Source organism: Pseudorca crassidens, chromosome 6 (genome assembly GCF_039906515.1).
Source record: "Pseudorca crassidens isolate mPseCra1 chromosome 6, mPseCra1.hap1, whole genome shotgun sequence".
Classification (NCBI taxonomy): Eukaryota; Metazoa; Chordata; class Mammalia; order Artiodactyla; family Delphinidae; genus Pseudorca; species Pseudorca crassidens.
Window position 1 is genome coordinate 32,889,426 of NC_090301.1, and position 26,642 is coordinate 32,916,067.

At 38.1% G+C, this 26,642-nt stretch overlaps 1 protein-coding gene across 1 annotated transcript in view; it reads left to right on the forward strand.

The window, feature by feature from the left end:
* ICA1L (islet cell autoantigen 1 like) overlaps nucleotides 1-26,642 on the forward strand; it is a 69,892-nt gene that overhangs the window by 32,316 nt on the left and 10,934 nt on the right. Inside the window, exons 4-11 of the mRNA XM_067740961.1 lie at nucleotides 2,669-2,792; nucleotides 3,955-4,153; nucleotides 5,916-6,041; nucleotides 7,508-7,606; nucleotides 8,868-8,953; nucleotides 11,603-11,646; nucleotides 23,158-23,232; nucleotides 26,147-26,401. Coding sequence (XP_067597062.1) covers nucleotides 2,669-2,792; nucleotides 3,955-4,153; nucleotides 5,916-6,041; nucleotides 7,508-7,606; nucleotides 8,868-8,953; nucleotides 11,603-11,646; nucleotides 23,158-23,232; nucleotides 26,147-26,401 — 1,008 coding nt within the window. The remainder of the gene's footprint in view (nucleotides 1-2,668; nucleotides 2,793-3,954; nucleotides 4,154-5,915; nucleotides 6,042-7,507; nucleotides 7,607-8,867; nucleotides 8,954-11,602; nucleotides 11,647-23,157; nucleotides 23,233-26,146; nucleotides 26,402-26,642) is intronic.

Here is a 26,642-nt window from a genome sequence, read left to right on the forward strand (position 1 = left end):
ATAAGGTTAAAGAATGAGAACAGTCTGCATGATGGAAGAGTTTGTAATTGGGACTAGTAGGGTAATACAAGAGCAAAGGAAGATTCGAGTCAGATTGCTAAGGACCTTAAATATTTTACCAAGCAGTAAAAAGCCATTGCAATCATTGGAGCAAGGGAGTCCTGTGACAGAAATGTAAAGAAACATTTGCAAGTTTGTGCATACTGCATTTTGTCCTGGGATCACCAGATCTTTTAGCATGCTGGTGGAGCATTTCAGGGTAAGGAAGGGATATACATATATATATTTCATCATGTACTTTCTCTTCAAGGTTGTGTTTGACTGTGTGATTTCTTGAAGACTGTTTTATTAATAGATCTTCTGTTGAGACTAACATTGGACAATTGCAGTAGATTCCTCCATCACTATAAAGCTTTATGAGAATAACTTGGCTGGGGAAGAACACATAGGAGTAGGGTCTCTGTAGTTTTTGGCAGCAGGTCCCAACACAGAATTAGCACAGATTCAGCTTCATCTCCTCCCCTTTCTGCATTGATAAGGATGAGGCTCAATGATGGTTCTTGTTCAATTGATATTTGTTAATGAGATAGTCCAAGTTCTCAGAGAGCTTTCTGGATCATCTACAAGTTAATATTTTTTTTCTAGTAGTTTTCATTGAGGTATATTTTATGAAGTTCTGATTCAAAGGAAATATGTAATCTGTACATCTTTGAAGTAATGAGAATATTAAATTAAGCAGATTCCTCAAATCCAATCCACTCTTAATCAGGTTAATTGTTCATAAAACAGCACTTGGTTTTATTAAAGATGATACTACAGAATGTGTAGACACCCTCTCCCAAACACCATCGTGCTCTCCTAGGGCCTCCCTTGTAGGTACTACAGGGAGGACCAGGCGGGGGGGGAGCAGCTAGCAAGTGAGAAGGCCTGAGTTCCCCTGCTGCCTCAGAGGTATTAAAAGGGACTTCCCTTTCAGTTTTTAACTTCAGTTTTTCCATCAGTAAACTAGGGTGAAATTAAGCATGACATTTGTCCTGTTTTTCACTTTTTTTTATAGAATTCTTTTTGAAATTAATTTATTAATTAATTGATTTTTGGCTGCATTGGGTGTTTGTTGCTGCACACGGGCTTTCTCTAGTTGCGGCAAGTGGGAGCTACTCTTCGTTGGCAGTGCACGGACTTCTCATTGCAGTGGCTTCTCTTGTTGTGGAGCACGGGCTCTAGGAACGCAGACTTCAGTAGTTGTGGCATGCAGGCTTCAGTAGTTGTGGCACACAGGCTCAGTAGTTGTGGCTCGCAGGCTCTAGAATGCAGGCTCAGTAGTTGTGGCGCACGGGCTTAGTTGCTCTGCGGCATGTGGGATCTTCCTGGACCAGGGCTCGAACCCATGTCCCCTGCATTGGCAGGTGGATTCTTAACCACTGTGCCACCAGAGAAGTCCTTGTTTTTCACTTTAAGCTCACAATTTGAACACTTTATGGGCTTCCTCACCTGTTTGTCTTATTGTGATTAAAGGGTCATCTTCCACTAGATCAGTGCTTCTAAAACTGTGGTGAAGGGCCATTTTCTGTCTTGTGTTTTACTTTCAATCTGTTGTAAACTGACACTTTTGAAAATACAATAAAAATGAATTTTCAGAAAAATGGAATTAAAGAAGACATGCAAAATATAGGCACACTTTTTTATTATTAGACTCAGATATAAAACAGTCAAATTGGTAAAAGTTTCTAAATAGTTTCTTAGTTTTGATATCTGTCACAAGCTGGTAGCAAATGGTTCTGGACCGACATTGGTCTACGGACCACACTTTGAGTAGTATTGTACTACATGACAACTTTAAGGGTTTTAGGAACCAAATCGTGGACAGTTGTGGGTCTGAGATACTGAGCATAGGAAAATGAAGCCAGGATGGGAGACAAGAATAAGTTAAGTTTAAATAGAAAGCCAGGGGCTTCCCTGGTGGCGCAGTGGTTAAGAATCTGACTGCCAATGCAGAGGACACGGGTTTGAGCCCTGGTCCAGGAAGATCCCACATGCCGCGGAGCAGCTAAGCCCGTGCACCACAACTACTGAGCCTGCGCTCTAGAGCCCGCAAGCCACAACTACTGAAGCCCGTGTGCCTAGAGCCTGTGCTCCGCAACAAGAGAAGCCACTGCAATGAGAAGCACGCGCACTGCAATGAAGAGTAGCCCCTGCTTGACGCAACTAGAGAAAGCCTACGCACAGCGACGAAGACCCAGTGCAGCCAAAAATAAATAAAATAAAAAAATAAATAGAAACCCCCAAATACTTTGTAAGAGGCAATGATCCTAAAGTGCACGTTTGAAAATGCGTCATCTGTGGCTTTGTTTTATTATTTTGGAATTTTTTTTTTCACTAAAGATCAGTCTTTCCCGAAGTGAGGTCCATGGAGTCAGTGCATCAAAATCATCTGGAGTGCTTGTTTAAAAAAAAAAAAAAACAGATCCTCAGACCTGTAAAATCAGAATCTCTGGAGATGAAGCCCAGGAATTTGCATTTTAAAAATAAGTGTCTCTCCTTCCACCCCCAAGTAATTCTTATGTATAGAGAGTTATTGCTGTGAGAATTTTATTCGTGTGTGTGTGTGTGTGTGTTTTAAACCAATGATGAAATGAAACAATGAACTATACTGTCATTTTTTCCCTAGTTATATCGGAGGAAGAAAACGAACTAGGGCTCTTTTTAAAGTTCCAAGCAGAACGGGATACAACTCAGGCTGGCAAAATGATGGATGCCACTGGCAAGGCACTCTGTTCTTCAGCCAAGCAAAGGTTTATCATGGTTTTGCATCATCCTTAAATTTGTAGTCAGTATGACAGTTTTGATGTGTGTAGTTAAATTTGCATATTTGTAAAGGTTTCTCTTCATTCCATTAGAGGATTAAAAGAGAAGTATATTGCAGTATATAGTTGTTTTGATGCCTAAGTCTTATTTATTTTGAATTTAAAATAATTATTTAAAAATTGACAATCACAGGTTGCTTAATTCCTAGAAATAGACTTTAGGCCTGTACTTAAATTTCTTAAGTGGTTTAATGTAACAGAGGCACAGAATGGCTAAAATTTAAACATGTATATATATTTTTTTCACTTTTTGGATATTATACTATCTATGAGTACATTGGAACTTTTCCTCTTTTTAGGCAGAGGAAATTTTGTCTTCTTAATTATATACTTTGCATTCATTATTTTACAACTTTTTAACATAAAGATACCTGCTGCAAAGAATCTCCTACAATTACTAAATAAAGCCAAAATCTTTGCATTTTCTAGAGAAAAATAAAAATAGACTTTATCGGACCTGTAATGACAATGTATAACTTAAGTGGCTTTATTCTGAAACACCATATTAGTGCAAAAGTCCACCTTTAAGGAGGTGACAAAGAGACAGCCAATAAAAGCCCCTCTATTGCCACTAAGTCAAAAGCAGACCAGAGGAGCTGGGTTTGACTTGTGTTTCTTAAATCCTTTTTTCTCTTGTTCTCATCCTCAGCTGCTAAGAATTTTATCCTCATTCCTTCATCTAGCATTTTATCTGCTTTTCTATACCCAGGTTTTCCCTAAATTTGTCAAAAGAAAGGCTTTCTGCTTATAGGATTATGCTTTATAAATATAGGATCGCTTTACTCAAGGAATTCTTTTCTAAATGGCAGATTTACTTGGCAGATTATCTATACATGGATAAACATCTAAAATGTTGCAAAAATGATATATTGATATTTCCTGAAACAAGAAAGGGAGAGATAGAAACACATCTTTATTAACAGTTCAAAGTTGACTGTATGATCCTTATTTGCTTTCCGATTTTCGTAGGCATCTTAATAATTTCCTGTTTAAAGACTCATCTTGATAGCAAGTTATGCTTTATGGTTGTTTTTGTTTTATTTTGCTTATGGAACGTACATGCCTCTTATTTTTACCTCTCTGCCATTAGATTGGCTCTGTATACTCCCCTGTCTCGTCTTAAGCAAGAAGTAGCAACATTCAGTCAAAGGGCAGTATCTGATACCTTGATGACTGTCAATCGGATGGAGCAGGCGCGCACAGAATATAGAGGAGCTCTGCTGTGGATGAAAGACGTGTCCCAAGAACTGGACCCAGACACCTTAAAACAAATGGAAAAGTTCCGAAAAGTATGAAAATACATCCCTTTTTTATGTTTTCTTGAAGCTCTACAGAATAATTTAATCAAGAGTATAAAACGTCAGACTGTTTTTGGAAAATGTGTTATATTATAAATTCTTGGTTGCTTGGAAATCTTCAGTTAACGTACAAAAGGTGGTCACACTTTTTTTTTTTTTTTTTTTACTCTTTGAGTGGCATAATAGATCTACCTTTTAAATGTTGCCTACCTGGACTTTTAGGAGTTGTTTGCAGGAGGAAAACAGTTCATTAGTCAGGAAAAAAAACTTAAGTAAAAACTCATGTAAAATGATTATTAATTATAAGTGAAGGTTATCAGATTTTTCATTCTGCCACAATACATAGTTTGACCACAAACTGTTAAAGCAACTATATGTGTGAACATATATTTTGCTAAGTAAACTCCTTATTATAAATTGTATTCCCTGAATTTACCATACATAAATAGTAAAATTCACTCACTCCTTCATAAAGTGCCTATAATAAAAATCCATATTTATATTTAGTATTGATGGAGTCTTTTTACTAGCCGTTACAAGTTCTTTGCCTCAATGATTACTCCAACAGACCTGGGCAGTAGTAGCTGGACACATGGCCTCAGGCAACCTGTTATTCTGTCCCCTTTATAATCCTTGACAATTAGAATACAATCCAAGGGAGTGGTTACACAACATTGTCAATGCACTAGTGTCACTGAATTGTACAGTTTTAAAACGGTTAAGTATATGTTATGTGAATTTCACCTCAATTAAAAAAAAAGAATATAATCCACACCTCTCATCTAGACCCAAATAGCCCTGCACAGTCTGATCTCTGGTCCCTCTGCTGCCACATCTTGTACAGTACTTACTTTCTGTGCTCCAGCCCTTTCTATGCTTGAGGAAGGAATCGGCTCTACCCTATTCCTTCCTGCTCTGGAAACACTTCCCACACCCAGGACTTTTGTCCTTCCTTTTCCCTGGGTCTAGAAGGCTCTCCTCAGGGTCTTAGCAGGGCCTGCTCATCATCTTCCTATCCCAGTTCACACATCATGCATGAACTCACCAAGGGCTTCCCTGACCATCTAATCAAATGTTGTCACCCATTTCTGTTGCATTTATATGTTATCTTTGTGACTTGAGATTATGTTATATATATTTTTTCTTTTTTTCCTGGGCCTCCTCACTCAGGGATGGTGAGGAAGAACATTGTTCACCACAGCATCCCAGTGCCTGGACCAGTGCCTGGCACATAATAGATACCTCATAAGTATTTGTTGAATGAATGAATAAGTATATTTAAAGTTGAGTATTCACACTATTTGGTGATAAATGATTCATTTGTAAGAAATATAATAAGCCTGTATTTAAGTTTATAAATATATCTGTATGGTTCAGAACTATTATTAATGCTTCTCAACACTTTTACTATGTCCTCTTTCCATTTATTCTTCTACTCTTTCTTAGGTAAATATTATCCATCAGTAGTTTTGGATGTTTGTTTTTATTTGGAATCTGTTTTTTTTTTTCTTAACTATGTACCTTCTCTCTTTCATCACATAGTTTCTCAGCATAAAGATATCTGCTGGAAAGAATCTCCTACAGTTTCTAAAAATAGCCAAAATCTTTTCCATTAATTTTGAAATAATACAGGGAAAGGGAATTAGTCTTCTTTATTACAATTTCATGTGTCTGAAAACATGTATCATAAACCTGTGTGGTATATTTATTTCTGTATTATAAGCAATAATAACTAACATTTTTGTGGTTGCAGGTACAGATCCAAGTGAGAAATAGCAAAGCTTCTTTTGACAAGTTAAAGATGGATGTTTGTCAGAAAGTGGATTTACTTGGAGCTAGTCGCTGCAATATGTTGTCTCATTCACTCGCTACCTACCAGGTACCCACCTCCATGGTCAGCATGTCCTTGCAGTAAAGATGAGTGGTGAGATTCCTTTTTAAAAGTTGTCTAAAGAGTGCAAAAAAACTGTATAATTGATCAGATTCCTTTGACTTTGCTGAAATTGCTTATTGAGTTATGACATTCAGAATCATGAATGGAAAAGACTTTTCCAGTCTTTTCAGACTGGAAAAGACCTTAGGGTCTTTCTTTGCCTACTCCCATCGCTTCACATTATTCCCCTTGGTATCCTAGGAGAGACAGACAGACACTTACAGACTGTCTAGGGTTGAGGAGGGGAATGTGGAGAGGAGGCAGGATTCAAGGCCTATTAGCCTTGGTTCATTCAGAGTTACTCCATTTTAAACTAGTTCTACATACAGTTTCATTTGAAAAAATATGCTGTGGCCCCGAGCTGTGGAGCCTGCTCTCTGGAGCCTGTGAGCCACAACTACTGAGCCCAAATGCCAGAGCTACTGAAGCCTACATGCCTAGAGCCCATGCTCTGCAACACTTTTCTATCATTTTACGGATGAGGAAAGTGAGAATTAAATGGCAATGTTGGGCTTAAAAACTTAAGTTTTCTAATTCTAGGTCTTGTGTTCTTTTCATTCTGCCAAATTGCCGTTCCACACCACTTTAATCTCAGAAGTCTCATTTGTGCTTACTTTATTCCAAATCATACATAAATAGCATACAATGAGTAAGTTAGATATTAACAGGTAGCAGTTAACTGATTTTATCGGGTATTTGTAAATGGCAAAATAGGAGAATACATTTTTTTACATGAGAAAACAATACAAACTAAAGGAAATGGGTATTCACTGCTGCTTTTAGGGAATCTACTTAATTCAGTTCAGTACTGTGGAATGCAGAAATCAAGAGAGGATGCACTTGAAAATAAAAGTATGTGACAGGACTTCCCTGGTGGCCCAGTGGTTAAGACTCTGTGCTTCCACTGCAGGGAGAATTACTTGAGTTAGCTTCATAGCACATTTTTTTGACAAGTCTTTCTTGAACTCTAAATGAAAGTCCAAATTTAGTGGTACAAGTTATTTTCCTCCAGTTAATAAAGGTTTGTATTATATGCTTACCAACATAAAGATTTACACATATACTTCTAATGCAAATATGATATTTTGGTGCTTTTACCATTTTTCTTTTGGATTCCTCAGAAGGTGTTCTAATCTGCCAGTTGCATTCTCTTGGCTGCAATTACACTCTAGCTGGCTCCAGTGTACATTTCAGTGCTGTATACAGATAGGCACACATACATGCAGATACAACGCCAATTCTTATGGAGAATTACTGTTTACAGTGCTTGCTGGTTCACCAAACTTGGGAATTGATTTTAGTTCCTACTTCTTATTATTTGACAACTATTCATCTACGATAGTGAGGAAAAATAGCACTGAAAAAAGAGGAGAGGAGGGAGAACTGTAGTGTCACCTTTTCTTTTTCTGCAGAGGACACTGCTTGGATTCTGGGAGAAAACAGCTCGAATGATGTCCCAAATCCATGGGACCTGTACTGGCTTTCATCCGTGTGATTTTGTAGCTCTCAAGGTACATTTCTTTCAATGGTCTTTTCTTAGATTTATCACACTTCATTTGGATAATAACTTTGAAATTACTTTTTGCTAAGCCTAATTTCAACTTTACAAAACACTGGGAAACATTTTTCTACACTCTTTCAGCCATTTTTCTGAAGTTCCCTGATTCCAGATTCTACCAGCAGCACTAAACAAATACATGGAAATACTGCTGGTGGGCTCAAGATATTTGTAGGGTGGGGGGAAGGGGGAATAAAAGAAAGAGAAAGTGAAAAGAAAATTAAAATACAAAAGAGAGAAAAGGTTATGGAAAGGAAAAACTTAAGAGGAACAAGTGATGGGAAGTGGTAATATGTTTTCAAAAATGACCACATCACCCACCTGACAATTTTAGGAGTTAAAGAAGAATCTCCTAGCTTTACTTTTACACTCATGTCATAGATGTGATTCATGATACAAAAATTATGCCAGTTTTGGTCATTATGTATGTGTGGTTGCCTCTGAAGAGACTACTGTATTAGGTCAGCTCTTTCTGTAACACCTACGTGAAAATGTACCCTTCCTGTCAACCTTCTGTGCATATGCCTTATCCAGCAGAGATGCACTGTGTTAATCATTTCTTCAGTTCTGGTAAGCTAGGTTTCAGTACCTTTGAACTTATCATTCTGCTTTATTTTCAGTAGAGCTTGAAAATGTTGAGTGTGCCTAAGTTGGATGTGATATCTGTGATGGGTTCATATCCTGCAACTGTATATTACAGGGGCTTAGTATGGATTTTTAAGTCAGGTTCTGACATAGCATCTTCTGTTTTTGGTAGATACCCTTGAATTTGTTTTTTGTTGTTGTGTATGTGTTTTGTTTTTTACTTTTTCTATGTTAATGCTTTACTGTATAGCATACTGTCTATTTAGGGAAATTTAACATCCAATTTCTGCTCAGACTAGACTTGAAGTTGAAAATCTTTAGTTGTATTTAAAACGTTGCAGTACCGGCTGGCGACACAGTGTAAGTCTTCTTTTTCTTTGGCATATCACAGAGCGGTGAACCCTGTGGCTGGCCCATGGTGTGCATAGTGGCTACAGGCTGCCAGGATACAAAGGACACAGGGCTCGGGTCAAATTACATCAGCATACATCTCCCATATCTCACGCTCTCTACTTTAAAACTCTTCCTGTTTTATATTGTTCTCTAGAATTTTTGTTCTCATTTTCGTTTGCACAAAGAGAGAAACAAGATTCTTTGCATCTACTTAACATTGAATTTCTTACCCTTAGCAACTACAAGGCACTCCAGTCAAGCTTACTGAAGACCACAAGGAAGAACGAATAGAAGACAGTTCTCTCCCGGAACACCTCAATAAGTAAGCAGACAAAAGTTATAGATCATGTTATGGAAGTCCTGGATACTATTGTACCATATATTTGGAAAGAGTTGCTGCTTCTTTGGTTTACCGAATACTTATTTCTCTGTCAATTTTCCAATTAACGTTAAACATTTGTTTTGAAACCTACCACCCCCCTCCCCCATTTTTAACATGGTAGGCAAAGTTGATGATAGGAATACAGAACAGTTTGGGTGATAAACCCAAATTCTATAGTGTGGGAGACTGAGCCTTGTATTAAGAGCCTTTACCTAGTGAATCCCAGAAGGGGCAGCTTGAAAAAGAAAGGGACAGGTGTCAGCAGCTATGAGACAGAAGCTACTGAAAATCTGTCTCCAGAACAACACAGATGGGACTGGGATTGGTTACCTGAAAATGGAGGCTCTTGCTGTGCACATCTTTCATGTCGCCTCTTTCCTTCCCTTTAATTACATCTTACCTTTGTTTTCCTTTCAGAACTGCCACTTGTCATTTTAACCAGACTGCACTGAGTATAGTAGCGAACCCAGAAATAGGCCCAAACAATGACAACCATATATTGTTGAGTGGAAGGTGATCTGAAATATAAGTATTTCACCCTTTTCTCTAGGGGGAAATACAAATTATTTTACTAACTTGGATATATAAATGTTTTAGTATATAGATTACACAATCAAATGTATAGATATGAATTAAATGTATTAACTTAGTTATACATTGACATTTAAAATTGTACATTAAGCATATTAAATTGGTAAATATTTCCGTTATCACATTTTATGAAAGTTTTATTCAGAATCTTCTCATACATCTTCAGCATTATGAAAGCTACCTTTTAAAAAATTTTTTATTTATTTATTTTATTTTTGGCTGCATTGGGTCTTCGTTGCTGCGCGCAGGCTTTCTCTAGCTGCGTCAAGCGGGGGCTACTCTTTGTTGCGGTGTGCAAGCTTCTCATTGCGGTGGCTTCTCTTGTTGTGGAGCACGGGCTTTGGGCACGCGGGCTTCAGTAGTTGTGGCTCGGAGGCTCTAGAGCACAGGCTCGGTAGTTGTGGTGCACGGACTTAGTTGCTCCTCGACATGTGGGATCTTCCTAGGCCAGGGATCAAACCCATGTCTCCTGCATTGGCAGGCGGATTCTTAACCACTGCGCCACCAGGGAAGTCCGAAAGCTACCTTTTGAGTTAACTAACAGATTCCAAAGCACTTCACCTTCTCTTCCATTCAAAGTGTTTAAAACACCATCTATGTATTCTGTCGTTGGAAACTTCATCCCAAATCAAAGTATCTGTTTCCTCTGTAGGCTTATTTTGTAGTATTTGCAAATAAATACTATATTGCTTTTTAAGTGTCTTTAAAGACTTATTTTTAAAAACTCTCCAATACTAGAGTTGTGAGGTTATACCCCTGGAATAATAACTAAATCTGGTTCAATTTCTTTATCTCATTTTTTTATTATTACACCAGATGGATGATATAAATTTCCAAAATTAGTATTGGTTTGGAATGTTTTAGGCAAATGTGCCTTCTTTTGTAAACATCACTTTGTTGTTCAAAATAGAGTACTCCATTTTTTCTGCAGTTCTTCATTCCCTCTAGTTCCCAAGTATTCTTGAGCAAAACCTTTTTTTTATACATCTTTATTGGAGTATAATTGCTTCACAATGCTGTGTTAGTTTCTGTTGTACAACAAAGTAAATCAACCATATGCATACATATACCCCCATATCCCCTCCCTCTTGAGCCTCCCTCCCACCCTCCCTATCCCACCCCTCTAGGTCTTTGCAAAGCACGGAGCTGATCTCCCTGTGCTATGCAGCTGCTTGCCACTAGCTATCTATTTTACATTCGGTAGGGTATATATGTCAATGCTATTCTCACTTTTCCCCAGCTTCCCTCCCCACCCCCGTGTCCTCAAGTCCATTCTCTATGTCTGCATCTTTATTCCTGCCCTGCCACTAGGTTCATCAGTACCATTTTTTTTAGATTCCATACATATGCATTAGCATATGGTATGCGTTTTTCTCTTTCTGACTTACTTCACTCTGTATGACACACTCTAGGTCCATCCACCTCACTACAAATAACTCAATTTCGTTTCTTTTTATGGCTGAGTAATATTCCATTGTATGTATGTACCACAACTTCTTTATCCATTTGTCTGTCGATGGACACTTAGGCTGCTTCCATGTCCTGGCTATTGTAAATAGTGCTGCAGTGAACATTGTGGTACATGTCTCTTTTTGAACTATGATTTTCTCAGGTTATATGCCCAGTAGTGGGATGAGCAAAAAACCTCTTAATGCTTGAAAACTAAACTTCATACTTGATGGCGTTGGTGACAGATGTTCTCTGTGGTATAGTATTTAGCACAGCGTTTACCATGCTGAACGCGGTGCTTGGTGCTTGATCAATACTCAGTAAATATACATTGAAAGAATAAGAGGTGAAGGATTATTTTTACAGTCTGTGTAGCTCTAGAGAAGAAGATTTGTCTCAGACAGATTTTAGGAGATCTACCGGACAACTATTTTATATGTCTCCACAGTTTAAAAAAAAATTTTTTTAAGCCACATAAAACTGTTTGTAGAGTATGAATCCCAAATGTATTTTAACCAAAACCTTTGGATTTTTTTGTCTTTACTTTAGGTTAGTTTTCTCAGATGAGGAAGTGAGCTTGGGAAGTGAACCAGGTAAGATGGTAAATTCATTAAAATGTGAAATGATCACATTTAAATGTCAAAACAGTTTGTTACAGCCTTTGGGGATTGTGTTAATATCCATTCAATTAAAAAATGTTAAGTCCCTTTGTAAGTCTCTTCTGTACAAACTTGAGTTCGCCTTTTTTTCCCAGCTTTATTGAGGAGCTGTAATTGACATGTAACACTGTAAGTTTAAGGTGCACAGTGTGATGATTTGGTATATTTTAGTATTGCAAAATGATTTTCACCATAAGATTAGTTAACACATCTATCATCTCACATAGTTACCATATTTATTTTGGGCATAAGAACATTTAAGATCTACTCTCTTAGCAATTGTTTTTAACTATAGTTACCATGCTATATGTTAGATCCCCAGAACTTACTCTTCTTATAACTGGAAGGTTGTACCCTTTGGCCAATCTCCCCATTTCCCCCATCCCCCAGGCCCTAGCAACCACCAGTCTACTCTCTGTCTCTAGGAGTTTGGCTTTTTTAGATCTCACATTTAAGTGAGATCATAGTGTCTTCCTCTGTCTGACTTATTTCACTTAACATAATGCCCTCTTGAACAGTAGTGAGCCAGTGCAGCAATGAACGTGAGGGTGCAGATGCCACTTCGAGATAGTGATTTCATTTCCTTTGTATATAAACCCTGAAGTGGAATTGCTGGATCATATAGTAGTTCTATTTTTAATTTTTTGAGGAACCTCCATACTGTTTTTCATAATGGCTATACCAATTTAGACATTCCCACCAACAGTACACAAGGCTTCCTTTTTTTCCACATCGCCACCAGCATTTATCTCCTGTCTTTTTTATACAGCCATTCTAACAGGCGTGAGGTGATATTTCATTGTGGTTTTGATTTGTATTTGATTTCATTAGTACTGTTGAACACCATTTCATGTCCCTATTGGCCATTTATATGTCTTTGGTTGGAAAAATGTCTACTTTGCCTATTTTGAAAATCAGATTACTGTTGTTGGTTTTTTTAATATTGAGTTATATGAGTGCATTATATATTTTAGATATGAACCCCTTATCACATCTGTGGTGTGCAGATATTTTACCTATTCTGTAGATTGCCTCTTCATTTTCTTGATCTTCTTTTTTTTCCCAGAGATTTTTAGTTGGATGTAGTCCCACTTTTTTATTTTTGCTTTTGTGTCTTGAGCTTTTTGTGTCATATACCAAAAATCATTGCCAAGACCAGTGTCAAGGAGTTTTCTTTTTTGTTTGTTTGTTTGTTTTTGTGGTACGCGGGCCTCTCACTGTTGTGGCCTCTCCCGTTGCGGAGCACAGGCTCCAGACGCGCAGGCTCAGCGACCATGGCTCACGGGCCTAGCCGCTCCGCGGCATATGGGATCTTCCCGGACCGGGGCACGAACCTGTGTCCCCTGCATCGGCAGGTGGACTCTCAACCACTGCGCCACCAGGGAAGCCCTAAAATGTCTTTTGATTGGAGAATTTAATCCATTTACATTTAATTATTGATAGGTAAGGATTTACTAATGCCATTTTGTTCATTGTTTTCTGACTGTTTTGTAGTTCCTTTGTTCCCTTATTCCTTTCTTGTATCTTCCTTTGTGACTTGATGACTTTTTGTGGTGGTATGCTTTGATTCTTCTATCTTAACTTTTTATGTACCTATTACAGTATTTTTTTGGTGATTACCATGAGGCTTACAATAAAATGTCTTATATTTATAACATTATTTTAGGCTGATAACAATTTAATTTGATAGCATACAGAAACTCTATACTTCTACTTCTCCTTCCCTCACATTTTAGGTTATTGATGTTACAGTTTACATGTTTTTTACATTGTGTGTCCAATAACAAATTACTATCGTTTTTTTTTTTTTTTTTTTTTTTTGCGGTACGCGGGCCTCTTCACTGTTGTGGCCTCTTCCGCTGCGGAGCACAGGCTCCGGACGCACAGGCTCAGCGGCCATGGCTCACGGGCCCAGCCACTCTGCGGCATGTGGGATCTTCCCGGACCGGGGCACGAACCTGTGTCCCCTGCATTGGCAGGAGGACCCTCAACCACTGCGCCACCAGGGATGCCCACTATAGTTATTTTTAATATGGTTTTTTTTAACTTTTAAACTGGAATTGAAAGTGATTTATGCACCAATGTTACAATATTACAGAATCTGACTATGACTATATATTTACCTTTACTGATGAGTTGTACACATTTCATGCATTTTTACAAGGTTAATTTGCATCCTTTTATTTCAGCTTGTAAAGTGCCCTTTAGCATTTCTTGTAAGGCAGGTCTAGTGGTAATGAACTTTCTCAACTTTTGGTTGTTTGAGAAAGTCTTTATCAGGTCTTCATTTCTGAAGGACAGCTCTGCTGATACAGTATTCTTCATTGACAGTTTTTTTTTTTCAATATTTTGGATATATCGTCCCACTCTCTCCTGGCCTGCAAAGTTTCTCCAGAGAAATCTGCTTATGGTTTTATAGGGTTTCCCTTGAATGTGACAAGTCACTTTTCTCTTGCTGCTTTCAAAATTCTGTCATTGACTTTAGACAGTTTAACTATAATGGGTCACAGTCTCTGGTTGGGTGAAGTTGCTGCCCCTGCTCTCAGGTGGCGGAGGTGGGCAGGCTGCTTGCTGGGCTCTGTGTTCAAGCAGTTCTGCTGGCTGGGCTCTGTGGTAAGGTGGTGCTGTGCTCTAGGGTCAGACAGTGTTACTAGCTGGGCTCTACAATCACCTCCAGTCAGGCAGGGTCACTGGCTGTGCTCCCTCACCAGATGCTGCTGCTGCCTGGCCTCTGCATGCAGGTGGGGCTGCAGCAGGGCTTCACAATCTGATGCAGCCTCAGCCTGTACTTTGTGATCAGGCAGAGCCACAGGCTGAGTTTCATAATTGGGCAGGACTATGGCTGTGCTCGGCTTTTGGGCAAGGTCGCTGGCCAGACCTCCTGGTAGGGTGGGGCCTCATACTGTACCCCACAGTTGGGGGGTGTCATTGACTGGGCTCCCTGCCTAAGTGAGACTGCAGGACGTGCCCAGCAACTGGGCATGGACGTAGGCTGGGCTCTGCTGCCAGGCAGGGCTATAGACTGTGGTGTGCTGCTGGGCAGTACTGTGAGCTAGGCTGGGAGGCTCCCCAGGGTCCCTTTTAGGGCATCCTGGTCAGGTGGGCTGGGGCCATGCGCCCCTGTTGGGTGGGGCTGCTGACTTGCTTCCCTGCCTGGGCAGGCAATAGGATATGCTCTGCAGCTGCCCCAGGTCTCAGTCCAGGCTTCCTGGTCAGGCAGAACTGGAGGCTATGCTCAGCAATGAGTTAGCTTTCAAGCAGTACCTAATTAGAGGGTCCAGTTATCTTCTTTAGGGAATTCTGGTCTTCTCTAAGATAGGTGTTTTAGTGTAGCTATTCATTTCACAGGGTTGTATGATTGTTTCAAAATTATCCTCATATTTAAATTTGTGTTCTTATTTTTTTTTCGTGTTCTTATTTTTTAATAAATATATATTATATGTACAGTCAACATATATATGAATTACTCTAGCTTTGGAGCCAGAAAAATCTGGGTTTGAATGCTGGCTTTTTTTTAAAACAAGTCATTTATGCCTCTCATTTTTCTTATCTGAAAAATGAGTCATACAGTCCTGCCTTGCAGGACATTAGGGCTAGATATATTTATCAACTATATAGCACACAGTAGGCATCCAATAAATGTGATAGGTATTTTTAAGTATACACATAAATACAGACCATATTGATAAAAGAAACTAAGAAGCTGTAATAATCATGAGCTCATATATCTAACATACCTTCAGAATTATGTTAGCTAATTCCAAGGTTAGCTAATTTTGCATGCATAATCCTATACCTAAGTAGAGAACATTTTTTTTAACAGTCATAAGTGAAATATAATGGACATTGTTGTAGTTTCACCATCCATCTATAGTATTATTTTGTCTTTTAAAGCCTGCTGTATCAGCAGTTATATCCCTTCTTTTATTGAAGTATAGTTTATGTACAATATTATATGTTACAGTGTACAACGTAGTGATTCACAATTTTTAAAGGTTATGCTCCATTTATATTGGATTGGCCAAAAAGTTATTTCGGGTTTTTCCATAACATCTTATGGAAAAACCCAAACGAACTTTTTGGCCAACCCACCAGTTATTGTAAAATATTGGCAAAAAAAAAAATATATATATATATAGGCTATATTCTCTGTGTTATACAATATATCCTTATAGCTTTTTTACAAAGCTATATAGCTTTTTTACAATATATCTTTATAGCTATTTTACATGTAATAGTTTGTACCTTTTAACGTCATACCCCAAACTTGCACTTCCCTCTTCCCTCTCCCTACTGGTAACTACTAGTTGGTTCTCTATATCTGTGTGCCTGGATTTTTTTGTTATGTTCACTAGTTTGTTGTATTTTTTAGATTCCACATATAAGTGACATCATAGTATTTGTCTTTCTCTGTCTGACTTATTTCACTTAGCATAATACCCTCCAAGTCCATCCACATTGCTGCCAATGGCAAAAATAAACTCAAAATGGATTGAAGACCTAAATGTAAGGGTGGAAACCATAGAAGTCCTAGAGGAAGACATATGCAGAACACTCTTTGACATAAATCATAGCAATATTTTTTTGGATTCATCTCCTAAAGCAAGGGAAATAAAAGCAAAAATAAATGCGTGGGACCTAATCAAACTTAAAAACTTTTGCACAGCAAAGGAAACCATCAACAAAATGAAAAGGCAACTTATGCAATAGGAGAAAAAATTTGCAAATGATATGACCGATAAGGGGTTGTTATCCAAAATACATAAACAACTCATACAACTCAACATCAAAAAAACAACCTAATTTAAAAATGGGCAGAAGACCTGAATAGACATCTTTCCGAAGAAGACATACAGTTGGCCAACAGGAACACAAAAATATGCTCAGCATTGTTGATCATCAGAAAAATGCAAATTAAAACTATAATGAGATATCACCTCACACCTGTCAGAATGGCTATCATCAAAAAGACCACAAATAACAAATGTTGGTGAGAATATGGAGAAAAGGGAATCCTCATACACTGCTGGTGGGAATGTAAATTGGTGCAGCCACTGTGGAAAAACGTATAGAGGTTTCTCCAAAAACTAAAAATAAGGCTGCCATATGACCCAGCAATTCCACTCCTGGGTATATATGCAAAAAAAAACCCAAAACAGTTATTCAAAAAGATACATGCATTTCAATGTTCATAGCAGCATTACTTACAATTGCCAAGATGTGGAAGCAACCTAAATGTCCATCAATAGATGAAAGGATAAAGAAGATGTAATGTATATGTACCCAGTCATAAAAAAGAATGAAATTTTGCCATTTGCAACAACATGGATGGACTTAGAGGGTATTCTGCTAAGTGAAATAAGTCAGAGAAAGACAAATACTGTATGATGTCACTTATATGTGGAATCTAAAAAATACAACACACTAGTGAACATAACAAAAAAACCCCAGGCACACAGATATAGAGAACCAACTAGTAGTTACCAGTGGGGAGAAGGAGGAGGGGAGGGGAAAAATAGGGCTAAGGGATTAAGAGGTACAAACTACTGTGTATAAAATAAATAAGCTACAAGTATACATTGTACAACACAGGGAATATAGTCAACATTTTATAATAATTATAAATGGAGCATAACCTTTAAAAATTAGGAACCACTATGTTGTACACTTGTAACATATAATATTGTACATCAACTATATTGCAATAAAAATTTTTTTAAATTAAAAATGGTCCTGGGGCTTCCCTGGTGGCACAGTGGTTGAGAGTCCGCCTGCCGATGCAGGGGACACGGGTTCATGCCCGGGTCTGGGAAGATCTCACATGCCACGGAGCGGCTCGGCCCGTGAGCCGTGGCCGCTGAGCCTGTGGGTCCAGAGCCTGTGCTCTGCAACGGGAGAGGCCACAACAGTGAGAGGCCTGTGTACCGCAAAAAAAAAAAAATGGTCCTAATAATAGTTGAAGATGTAAAAATCTTGGATTTTTTTTTCTTGTCATTCTTTTTTTTTTGCCACACTGCATAGCATGAGGAATCTTAGTTCCCCAACCAGGGATCAAACCCTGGCCCCAGCAGTGAAAATGCCAAGTCCTAACTCCTGGTCCACCAGGGAATTCCCTACCTTGGAGGGTTTTTTTTTTTTTTTGGTCTCTGTCTATACTGGGTTGCAAATTAGGTAGAGATGTGGGAAACAGACTCTAAGAAACTGGCTCCTAGTGTAGTAATAGGGCATAATTTATCCCAATATAGGCCCAAAACTTAGAGATAATTTTTTAAAAAAATGTTTGCCTATGGGTCTTTTGTTTGTATGTTTGATTTTTTAATGTTAAACATTAAAAAAATATGCTATCTTTTAAGTACGTACGTTTGATCTTTCCCTTCATATGAAATCACTACTCTAAATGAGAAATGTGGAGATGCTGCTCACAGCTATGCACAGCTCTTAGAAGAATAAAGCAGCCTTTGAATTAAAAGTACAACATACCCTGTTAGGAACACAGATTTGAGCCAGGCTGTCTGGTTTGAACCTGAGCTCCACTGTTAATTAATTGTGTGACCTTGAGCAAGTTACTCGACTTCTTGCCTTACTAGTGCCTCATCTGCAAGGTGGGGATGCCATGGTTATGGTGGCATCCGGTAGGGTTTTTATGAGGATCACCAAGGTTAACGTGCACCAAGCCCTGAGAAAAGCGCCAGGCACTCAGTAAGCTCTGTAGCCACATTAGCTGTTACTAGTTTCCAGGTCCCCAAACCATGCAGTATAGGATATGGAAGTTTGGCACAAAAATTGCATCAACTTCACAGTTTTGCCAAGTGTCAGCTCGTCTTAGAGCATCTGTCCAAGGCCTGTGCTAGGCCCAGGGAACACAGAGATGACCAGCTCCACTCCTCCACCAGGAAATCCTGAGTCTGATACAGACATGAGCAAATAAACCAGTAGAAGGCAGCATGGGGAATATTACCCATGTGTTATTAACTTGAAAAATTATAATCCTCAAGGAATAACCTCAAGTAATAATGTATTGTTAAGTGTATTTGTTTTCTATTGCTATGTAATGAATTATCACGGATTTGAAAAAAAAGCACAACATATCCAATCATTTATTCATTCATTCAACATAAAATGAATACCTGGGGCTTCCCCAGTGGCGCAGTGGTTGAGAATCCGCCTGCCAGTGCAGGGGATATGGGTTCGTTCCCTGGTCCAGGAAGATCCCACATGCCGTGGAGCAACTAAGCTCGTGTGCCACAACTACTGAGCCTGTGCTCTAGAGCCCGTTAGCCACAACTACTGTGCCTGCGTGCCGCAACTAAAGCCCACGCGCCTAGAGCCCGAGCTCCACAACAAGAGAAGCCACTGCAATGAGAAGCCTGCGCACCGCAACAAAGAGTAGACCCCGCTCGCCGCGCGCAACAACGAAGACCCAACACAGCCATAAATAAATAAATAAATAAGAATATCTGTTGTGTCAGAGACGTGGAGAGCAGGCAGAACAAAATATAGTTGACCCTTGAACAACGTAGGGGTTAGGGACACCAACCGCCTCCCCACCCCTACCCTCTGGCCCCCATGCAGTCGAAAACCCACATGTAACTTTTGACTGCCAAAATTTAGCTACTAATAGCCTACTGTTGAATGGAAGCCTCACTGATAACAATCAATTAACACATATTTTGTATGCTATATGTATTGTATACTGTATTCTTACAATAAAGCTAGAGAAAAGAGAAAGTTATTAAGAAAATTATAAGGAAGAGACTTCCCTGGTGGAGCAGTGATTAAGAATCTGCCTGCCAATGCAGGGGACACGGGTTCAAGCCCTGGTCCAGGAAGATCCCACATGCCACGGAGCAACTAAGCCCATGTACCACAACTACTGAGCCCTCATGCTGCAACTGCTGAAGCCTGCGCACCTAGAGCCCATGCTCCACAACAAGAGAAGCCACCGCAATGAGAAGCCCGTACACCGCAACAAAGAGTAGCCCCCGCTCGCTGCCACTAGAGAAAGCCCGCAAGCAGCAATGAAGACCCAATGTAGCCAAAAATAAATTAAAATTAAAAAAAAAATTATAAGGAAGATAAAATACCTTTACAGTACTGCGCTGTATTTATGAATACAGTACATTTACATTGTTTACAAGATGGGTCATCTATTAGTACCTACATCAATATTGTCTTACATAATAGAAAACACTGTAGATATTATATGTATTACTAACACTAGACATCAAAAATAAAAAGATAATGTGAAAAAGATTCATATTTATTTACAGGTGTAACGATTCATGTGTCTCTAACAAAGAAGCAGCAATATGATTGCATTATTGTAGCCTAGTGTAACTGCTAGACTGTTTGGATGCCTTCGGTGTTAACTCTGGGGCTCTGGATGGCCAGGGGCATTGTCCAATTTCAAAAGAACTTTAGAAGTCAGTCCCTTCCTGGCAAGGAACTTCCTGACTTCAGGGACAAAGCATCAGTGAAACCGATTCAGAAAAAGGGTTTTCATGGTCCAGTCCTTCTTGTTGTACAGCCAGAAGACTGGCAGCTGGTGTTTACCTTTTCCCTTCAAGGCTTGGGGGTTGGCAGCTTTATAGATGAGGGCAGTCCTGATCATGCATCTGACTGCATTTGCACAAAACAGAAGAGTTAGCCTATCCGTTCCTGCCTTAAATCCTGGTGCTCACTCCTCTTCCTTACTAATAAATGTCCCTAGTGGCATTTTTTTACCAGAATAGGACAGTTTTGTCTGTATTAAAAACCTGTTCAGGCAGATATCCTTTCATATCAATGATTTTCTTAATGTCATCTGGGAACTCGTCTGCTGTATCTTTTTCAACACAGTTTCTCCTGTTATCTTGACCTTTTTTAAGCCAAACCCCTTTTTAAAATTATCAAACCATCCTTTACTGTCATTGAATTCTCCAGCATTAGATCCATCACCTTCCTTTTGCTTTATATTGTCATATAATGACTTTGCTTTTTCTCAAATCATATTAGTCTATAGGTACACCTTTCTTATAGCAATCCTGCACCCACATAAAAGCTGCATTTTTTTTTTTTTTTTTTTTTTTTTTGCGGTACGCGGGCCTCTCACTATTGTGGTCTCTCCCGTTGCGGAGCACAGGCTCCGGACGCGGGCTCAGCGGCCATGGCTCACGGGCCCAGCCGCTCCGTGGCATGTGGGATCTTCCCGGACTGGGGCACGAACCTGTGTCCCCTGCATCGGCAGGCGGACTCTCAACCACTGCGCCACCAGGGAAGCCCAAAACTGCATTTTTAATACAAGATAAAAAGGTACTTTACCAAATGTGCGAGGTTTTTGCACCTGCTGGCACAGCTGCAGTGATGGCTTCATGAATTTCCTTTTGTTTTTTTTTTACAATGGTCCTTACCCTGGATTCATTTATCTTGAAATGGGCAACTGCAGCTGCATACCTCAATCTATGATACATACCAAGCATTTCAACATTTTCTTGTAATTTTCTGTGCTTCTTGGAAACACTTCCAGCATCACTAGTGGCACTTCCTATGGGTCCCGTGGTGTTATTCAGAGTTTACAGTATTACCGTAAACATGAAAAATACGCAAGACTTGAGAGATCAGTTTTTACTGTGATACACAATTTATTGGAGAAAGGAAATGGTTGTGTGGCGATGATTAGTGTCACACGGCATTTTAAGCTGATACTCCCAACACTTGAACTCACTGCAGTAGCAACCGGAGGTGGCTATGAAATTACTACAGTTAATTTTATGCAGTTATGATTTAATTACTGCATCTTTACGTTTGTTTACATTTCTCTCAGCTGCAAATTGTGCCGTATCAATGTGTGCATAAGTTTTGATAAATTTTAACTTTTTATAATAGATTTGTGTGTATTTTATGGTAGTAAATGATAAAAATAGACTAGTATGTACATATATTTTATGCATTCATGACATACCTAACTTTTTCTTAATGATTTTGATATTTCTTGACTGTGAGGTTCTTCTGTGAGTTTTTTCAAATTGTCACAAATCTCCAAAATTTTTTCCAGTGTATTTATTGAAAAAATCCACATATAAGTGGACCTGTGTAATTCAAACCCTTATTGTTAGGGTCAGCTGTATAAAATGGCCTTTCGGAGACTATAGAATGAGAACAAATCCACCAGGGAAGGAATAGGCTTTGGAATGTGAAAAACTTTATTTAATTGAGGTATAATTGACATATAACATTGTGTTAGTTTCAGGTGTACAACATGATGTTTGGCTATATGTATACACTGCAAAATGATCACCACAGTAAGTCTAGTTAACATCCATCCTCATACACAGTTACAAATTTTTTCTTGTGATGAAAACTTTTAAGATTTACTGTCTTAGCAACTTTCACATATGCACTACAGTATTAACTATAGTCGACATGCTGTACATTACATCGTTATGACTTATTTATTTGGAAGTTTTGTGCCTTTTGACTCCCTCCGCTCATTTTGCCTCCACCCCTGCCTCTGCCTCTAGCCTCCAGCACTGTTCTCTACATCTGTGAGCTCGGGTTTTGTTTGTTCTTTAGATACCACATATAAGTGAGATGGTACAGTATTCGTCTTTCTCTGACTTATTTCACTTAGCATAATGCCCTCAAAGTCCATCCATGTCATTGCAGATGGTAAGATATCATTCATTTTTTTATGGCTGAATAATGTTCTATTGTATATATGAACCACATTTTCTTTATCCATTCACCCATCGATGGACACTTAGGTTGTTTCCATATCTTGACTATTGTAAATAATGCTGCAATGAACATGGGGGTGCATTTAACTTTTTGAAATAGTGTTTTCATTTTTTTGGATAAATACCCAGAAGTGGCATTGTTGGATTATATGGTAGTTCTATTTTTAAATTTTTTGAGGAACCTCCATATTGTTTTCCATAGTCACTGCACCAATTTACATGGGATATGAAAATTTTTAACTTTCAAGAGGGCATAGATATAACAGAGGACCTGAATACCTGTGGGTATTACAAATTTATTTGTGTATATATATATATATATATATATATAGTGTTATATATATACATATGTGGTTTTTATATATGGTTCTTTAAATTTTTAGATATATGTATTATAATCTGATGTGGTCAATTGAACAGTTTGGTCACATCATAAAATACTATAGTAGGGGGGCTTCCCTGGTGGCGCAGTGGTTGAGAGTCCACCTACTGATTCAGGGGACATGGGGTTCGTGCCCCGGTCCGGGAGGATCCCACATGCTGCGGAGCGGCTGGGCCTGTGAGCCATGGCCGCTGAGCCTGCGCATTCGGAGCCTGTGCGCCGCAACGGGAGAGGCCACAACACTGAGAGGCCCGCGTACCGCAAAAAAAAAAACAAAAAAAAAACTATAGTAAATAAGCATGCTAAATTTCTTCTTGTTCAGCTATCTTTTATGTGCTTTTGTTTCAGCAACTGAAGATCACAAGGAAAAACATTCTGGAATAAGAGAATTTGGAGCACCTCAGTTTTCTAACTCTGAAAATGGTAAATTATAATTTCACTATATATATAGATAATTTATTATTTAAAATTCTTTAGTTTTTATTTAATATTTATTTCCATAACATGAAAATCTGTATAGGTCTCTACACAGGAATGCAATCCTATACTTTACTTTGTAGCACATGCCAATGGAAATTAAATAATTGCTTATTCTGTATGTTTCGGCCCTGTGGAATGTATCTCTGTAACTGTGAGGACATGTGGCACTGTGTTTATCTTACTGTCTCATGTGTCTCTACCATCCAGCAATGTAGGTACTCGGTAAATACTACCTTGAATGTCTCTGCCAAGCATTGCAAACATTTTCTCCTAGTTTGTCTTTCGAGTTTTCCTATAGTTGCTTCTTGCCATGAAAAAGTTTTAAACATTTTATGTAGTCAAATTTATTAATCTTTTATTTTATTGGATCTGGTTTTTGTCATATGCAAAACCCAGGTTAGAGGAGTTCGTTTATGTTTTCTTCTAATATTTGTATAGTTTTATTTTTTATATTTAGATCTCCAGTTCATTTGGAGTTTATTCATGCAATATGGCGTTAACAGTGGATTAAATGTTATCTTTTTGCAAATGGCTATCCTTTATATTATTTTTTTAAATGCCATGTTTGCCCCAGTAATTTGAGATAACTTCCAATCATATGCTAGATTTCTATATGTATTTGAGTCTATTTCTGGACTTTCATAGAAACTTTTTTGTGTGTTTTTGTATCTGGTGGGACTAGTATCTTCCTCTTCGTTTCATTATTTTCTTAACTATTCTTGCATGTTTATTTTTCAATATGAGTTTTATATCAAACTGTCTAGCTCCATAAAAAAACTCACTGATACTTTTATTGTGATCACATTAAATATGAAAACTGACAGCTTGCTGATGTCAAGACATCCTAAGCAGAAACAAAGGGCATCTTTCTATTAAAGTTTACTTGTCTATCTTTCAGATATAGTTTTTTCTTAGAGGTTTTGAACATTTCTTGTTAAGTTTATTTCTGAATATTTTATTTCTTTTATTGCCATTATAAATGACATTTTCTTTCCATTTTATCTTTTAACTGGTTATTATTTTTTGTATTGATACAATTTTTGCATGTTAACCATATATCCTGCTACCTTGCTGAACTTGATTATAGTTTGAGTTAGTTTTATCATTGATTTTCTGGAACATTCCAGGTATACCATCATGTCTTCTGCAAATAGAGATAGTCCTGTTTTTTCTTTATCAATTCTTGTGACTGTAATTAATTTCTTTTGTTTAATTGCATTGGTTACTACCACCAGAACAATGTGAAATAGTATTGTTCCTGATCTTAGTGTCAATGCCTGTACTGTTTCTGAATTAATTAAGACGCTAGCTTTTGGACTGAGGTATATATTTGACAGTGTTAAGTATCCATACATTCCTGTTTTCTCAAGAGTTTTTATTAGGAATGATTGTTGAATTTTGCCAACAGGTTTTTCAGCATCTATGCCCTGTGAAAACATCTAGGCCCGTGATTTTTTGTGTTTTCTTCTCTATGGAAATTGATCTGTTTAAGCTTTCTATCTGTACTGGGACCAATTTTAGTAAATTATATTTTTCTCAGAAATTATTCATTTTGTCTAGGTTTTCTAATTTATTTACACAGAGTTGTACAAAATCTCTTGATTTTTTAACAGCTTTATCAAGGTATAATTTAAGTACCATAAAATTCACCCATTGTAAGTATAAAATTCAATGACTTTTAGTAAATTTATAGAGTTGTGCAACCATCCCAATTGACTATTAGACTATTCCCATTACCCCCAAATTCTCTCATGCTTGTTTGCAATTAATCCTTCTCCTACTCCCCCACTCCCGCCAGGCTAGAGCGAATTTTCATCTGGCTGAATTGAGAAGTGGGTGGAAGAGAGTGGTTCTTAGTTCAAGTCTTCATTCTTTCTAAATTTTAATAGATTTTCTTGAGTAAATGTTTCTACACTTGGTAGAAACACTTGGTGTGTGTCCTTGGAACAACTTCCAGAGACTTTAAATGGTTGTTTTTAAAATCATTTTCACCAGTTACTTAAAACTGACGTGCGGGTCCCTAGACCTCATCATTCTATCATGCTGGAAGCCCCTATCTTTCATTTTTATTGATAATGATAAATAAATATTTATTAATGATATTTTATTGATATTTAGGGTCATGATTTTTCATCTTAGTTGTTATTTAAATATCCCATGGATTATGATATGAAATGTCTTCTTTATCATTTTTCTGAAATTCCATTACCCTTCCAACCAAGAATTGTTTAATAGAAGGTATAAAAATGTGCAAGTGGAAGAGATTTTTATCTTTCTGGTTTCATTAAAAAAGTTGTCTCATTTTATTGCATTATAATCAGAGTATGTTGTTCGTAATATTTCTATTTTAAGAAACTGATTTGTGTGTGTGCCTTAGTTGTAATTGATTTCTATGAATTTTCAGTGTGTGCCTGAGAAAAAGGTACATTTTCTGTTAGGGTTTGCTTATATTCAAAAGTAACTACCGTGTTTTTTTATGCTGTTTAGATCTTTTATATCTTTACTTTTGTCCTCTTGGCCTGTTTTTTTACTGAGAGTAGTATATTAAAGTCTCCTATTTTTAATTTGTTTCAGTTTCTCCTTGCATTTCCTGTTTCTGTCTTACATAGATGGTTGCTTAATTATTTTATACATAAATACTCATAACTATTAATATTTTCATTGTGAAATGTCATTTTGATATGTAGCCTACCTAATTAGAAATTATTTTCACATAAACTCCTAATCAGTTTAATTGTTCATTAAAAATTATGTTAATAAAGTATGAGAACAATGAAACAAACTTGATTTGCCCTATATACTACTCTCATTTCCTCAAAAAGAAAAAAACCATTCTGTTTTTATATTCACTCAACAGTTGCAAAAGATGTACCAGTAGATTCATTGGAAGATGATTTTGAGAAGGAATTCTCATTTCTGAACAGCCTCCTAAGTCCTGGTTGTTGGAGTGCTAGTGAATTTTCCCAGGAATGCCAGGCTGTCTTTGGGAGCCCCAAGGCCAGTCTTACATCCCAGGAGCCTTCTGGGGGGTCTGAGCCTCTTGCTCACTCCTCAGGATTCCTTCCTTCACAACTCTTCGACCTTGGCCTTCATGCTGCTGGAGCTTTCAACAGTAAGTGTCTATGCAACCTTTGGATACCCTTGAATTGTTGTATCTTTTTTTTTTTTTTTTTTTTTTTTTTTGCGGTACGCGGGCCTCTCACTGCTGTGGCCTCTCCCGTTGCGGAGCACAGGCTCCGGACGCGCAGGCTCAGCGGCCATGGCTCACAGGCCCAGCCGCTCCGCGGCACGTGGGATCTTCCCGGACCGGGGCACAAACCCGCGTCTCCTGCATCGGCAGGCGGATTCTCAAT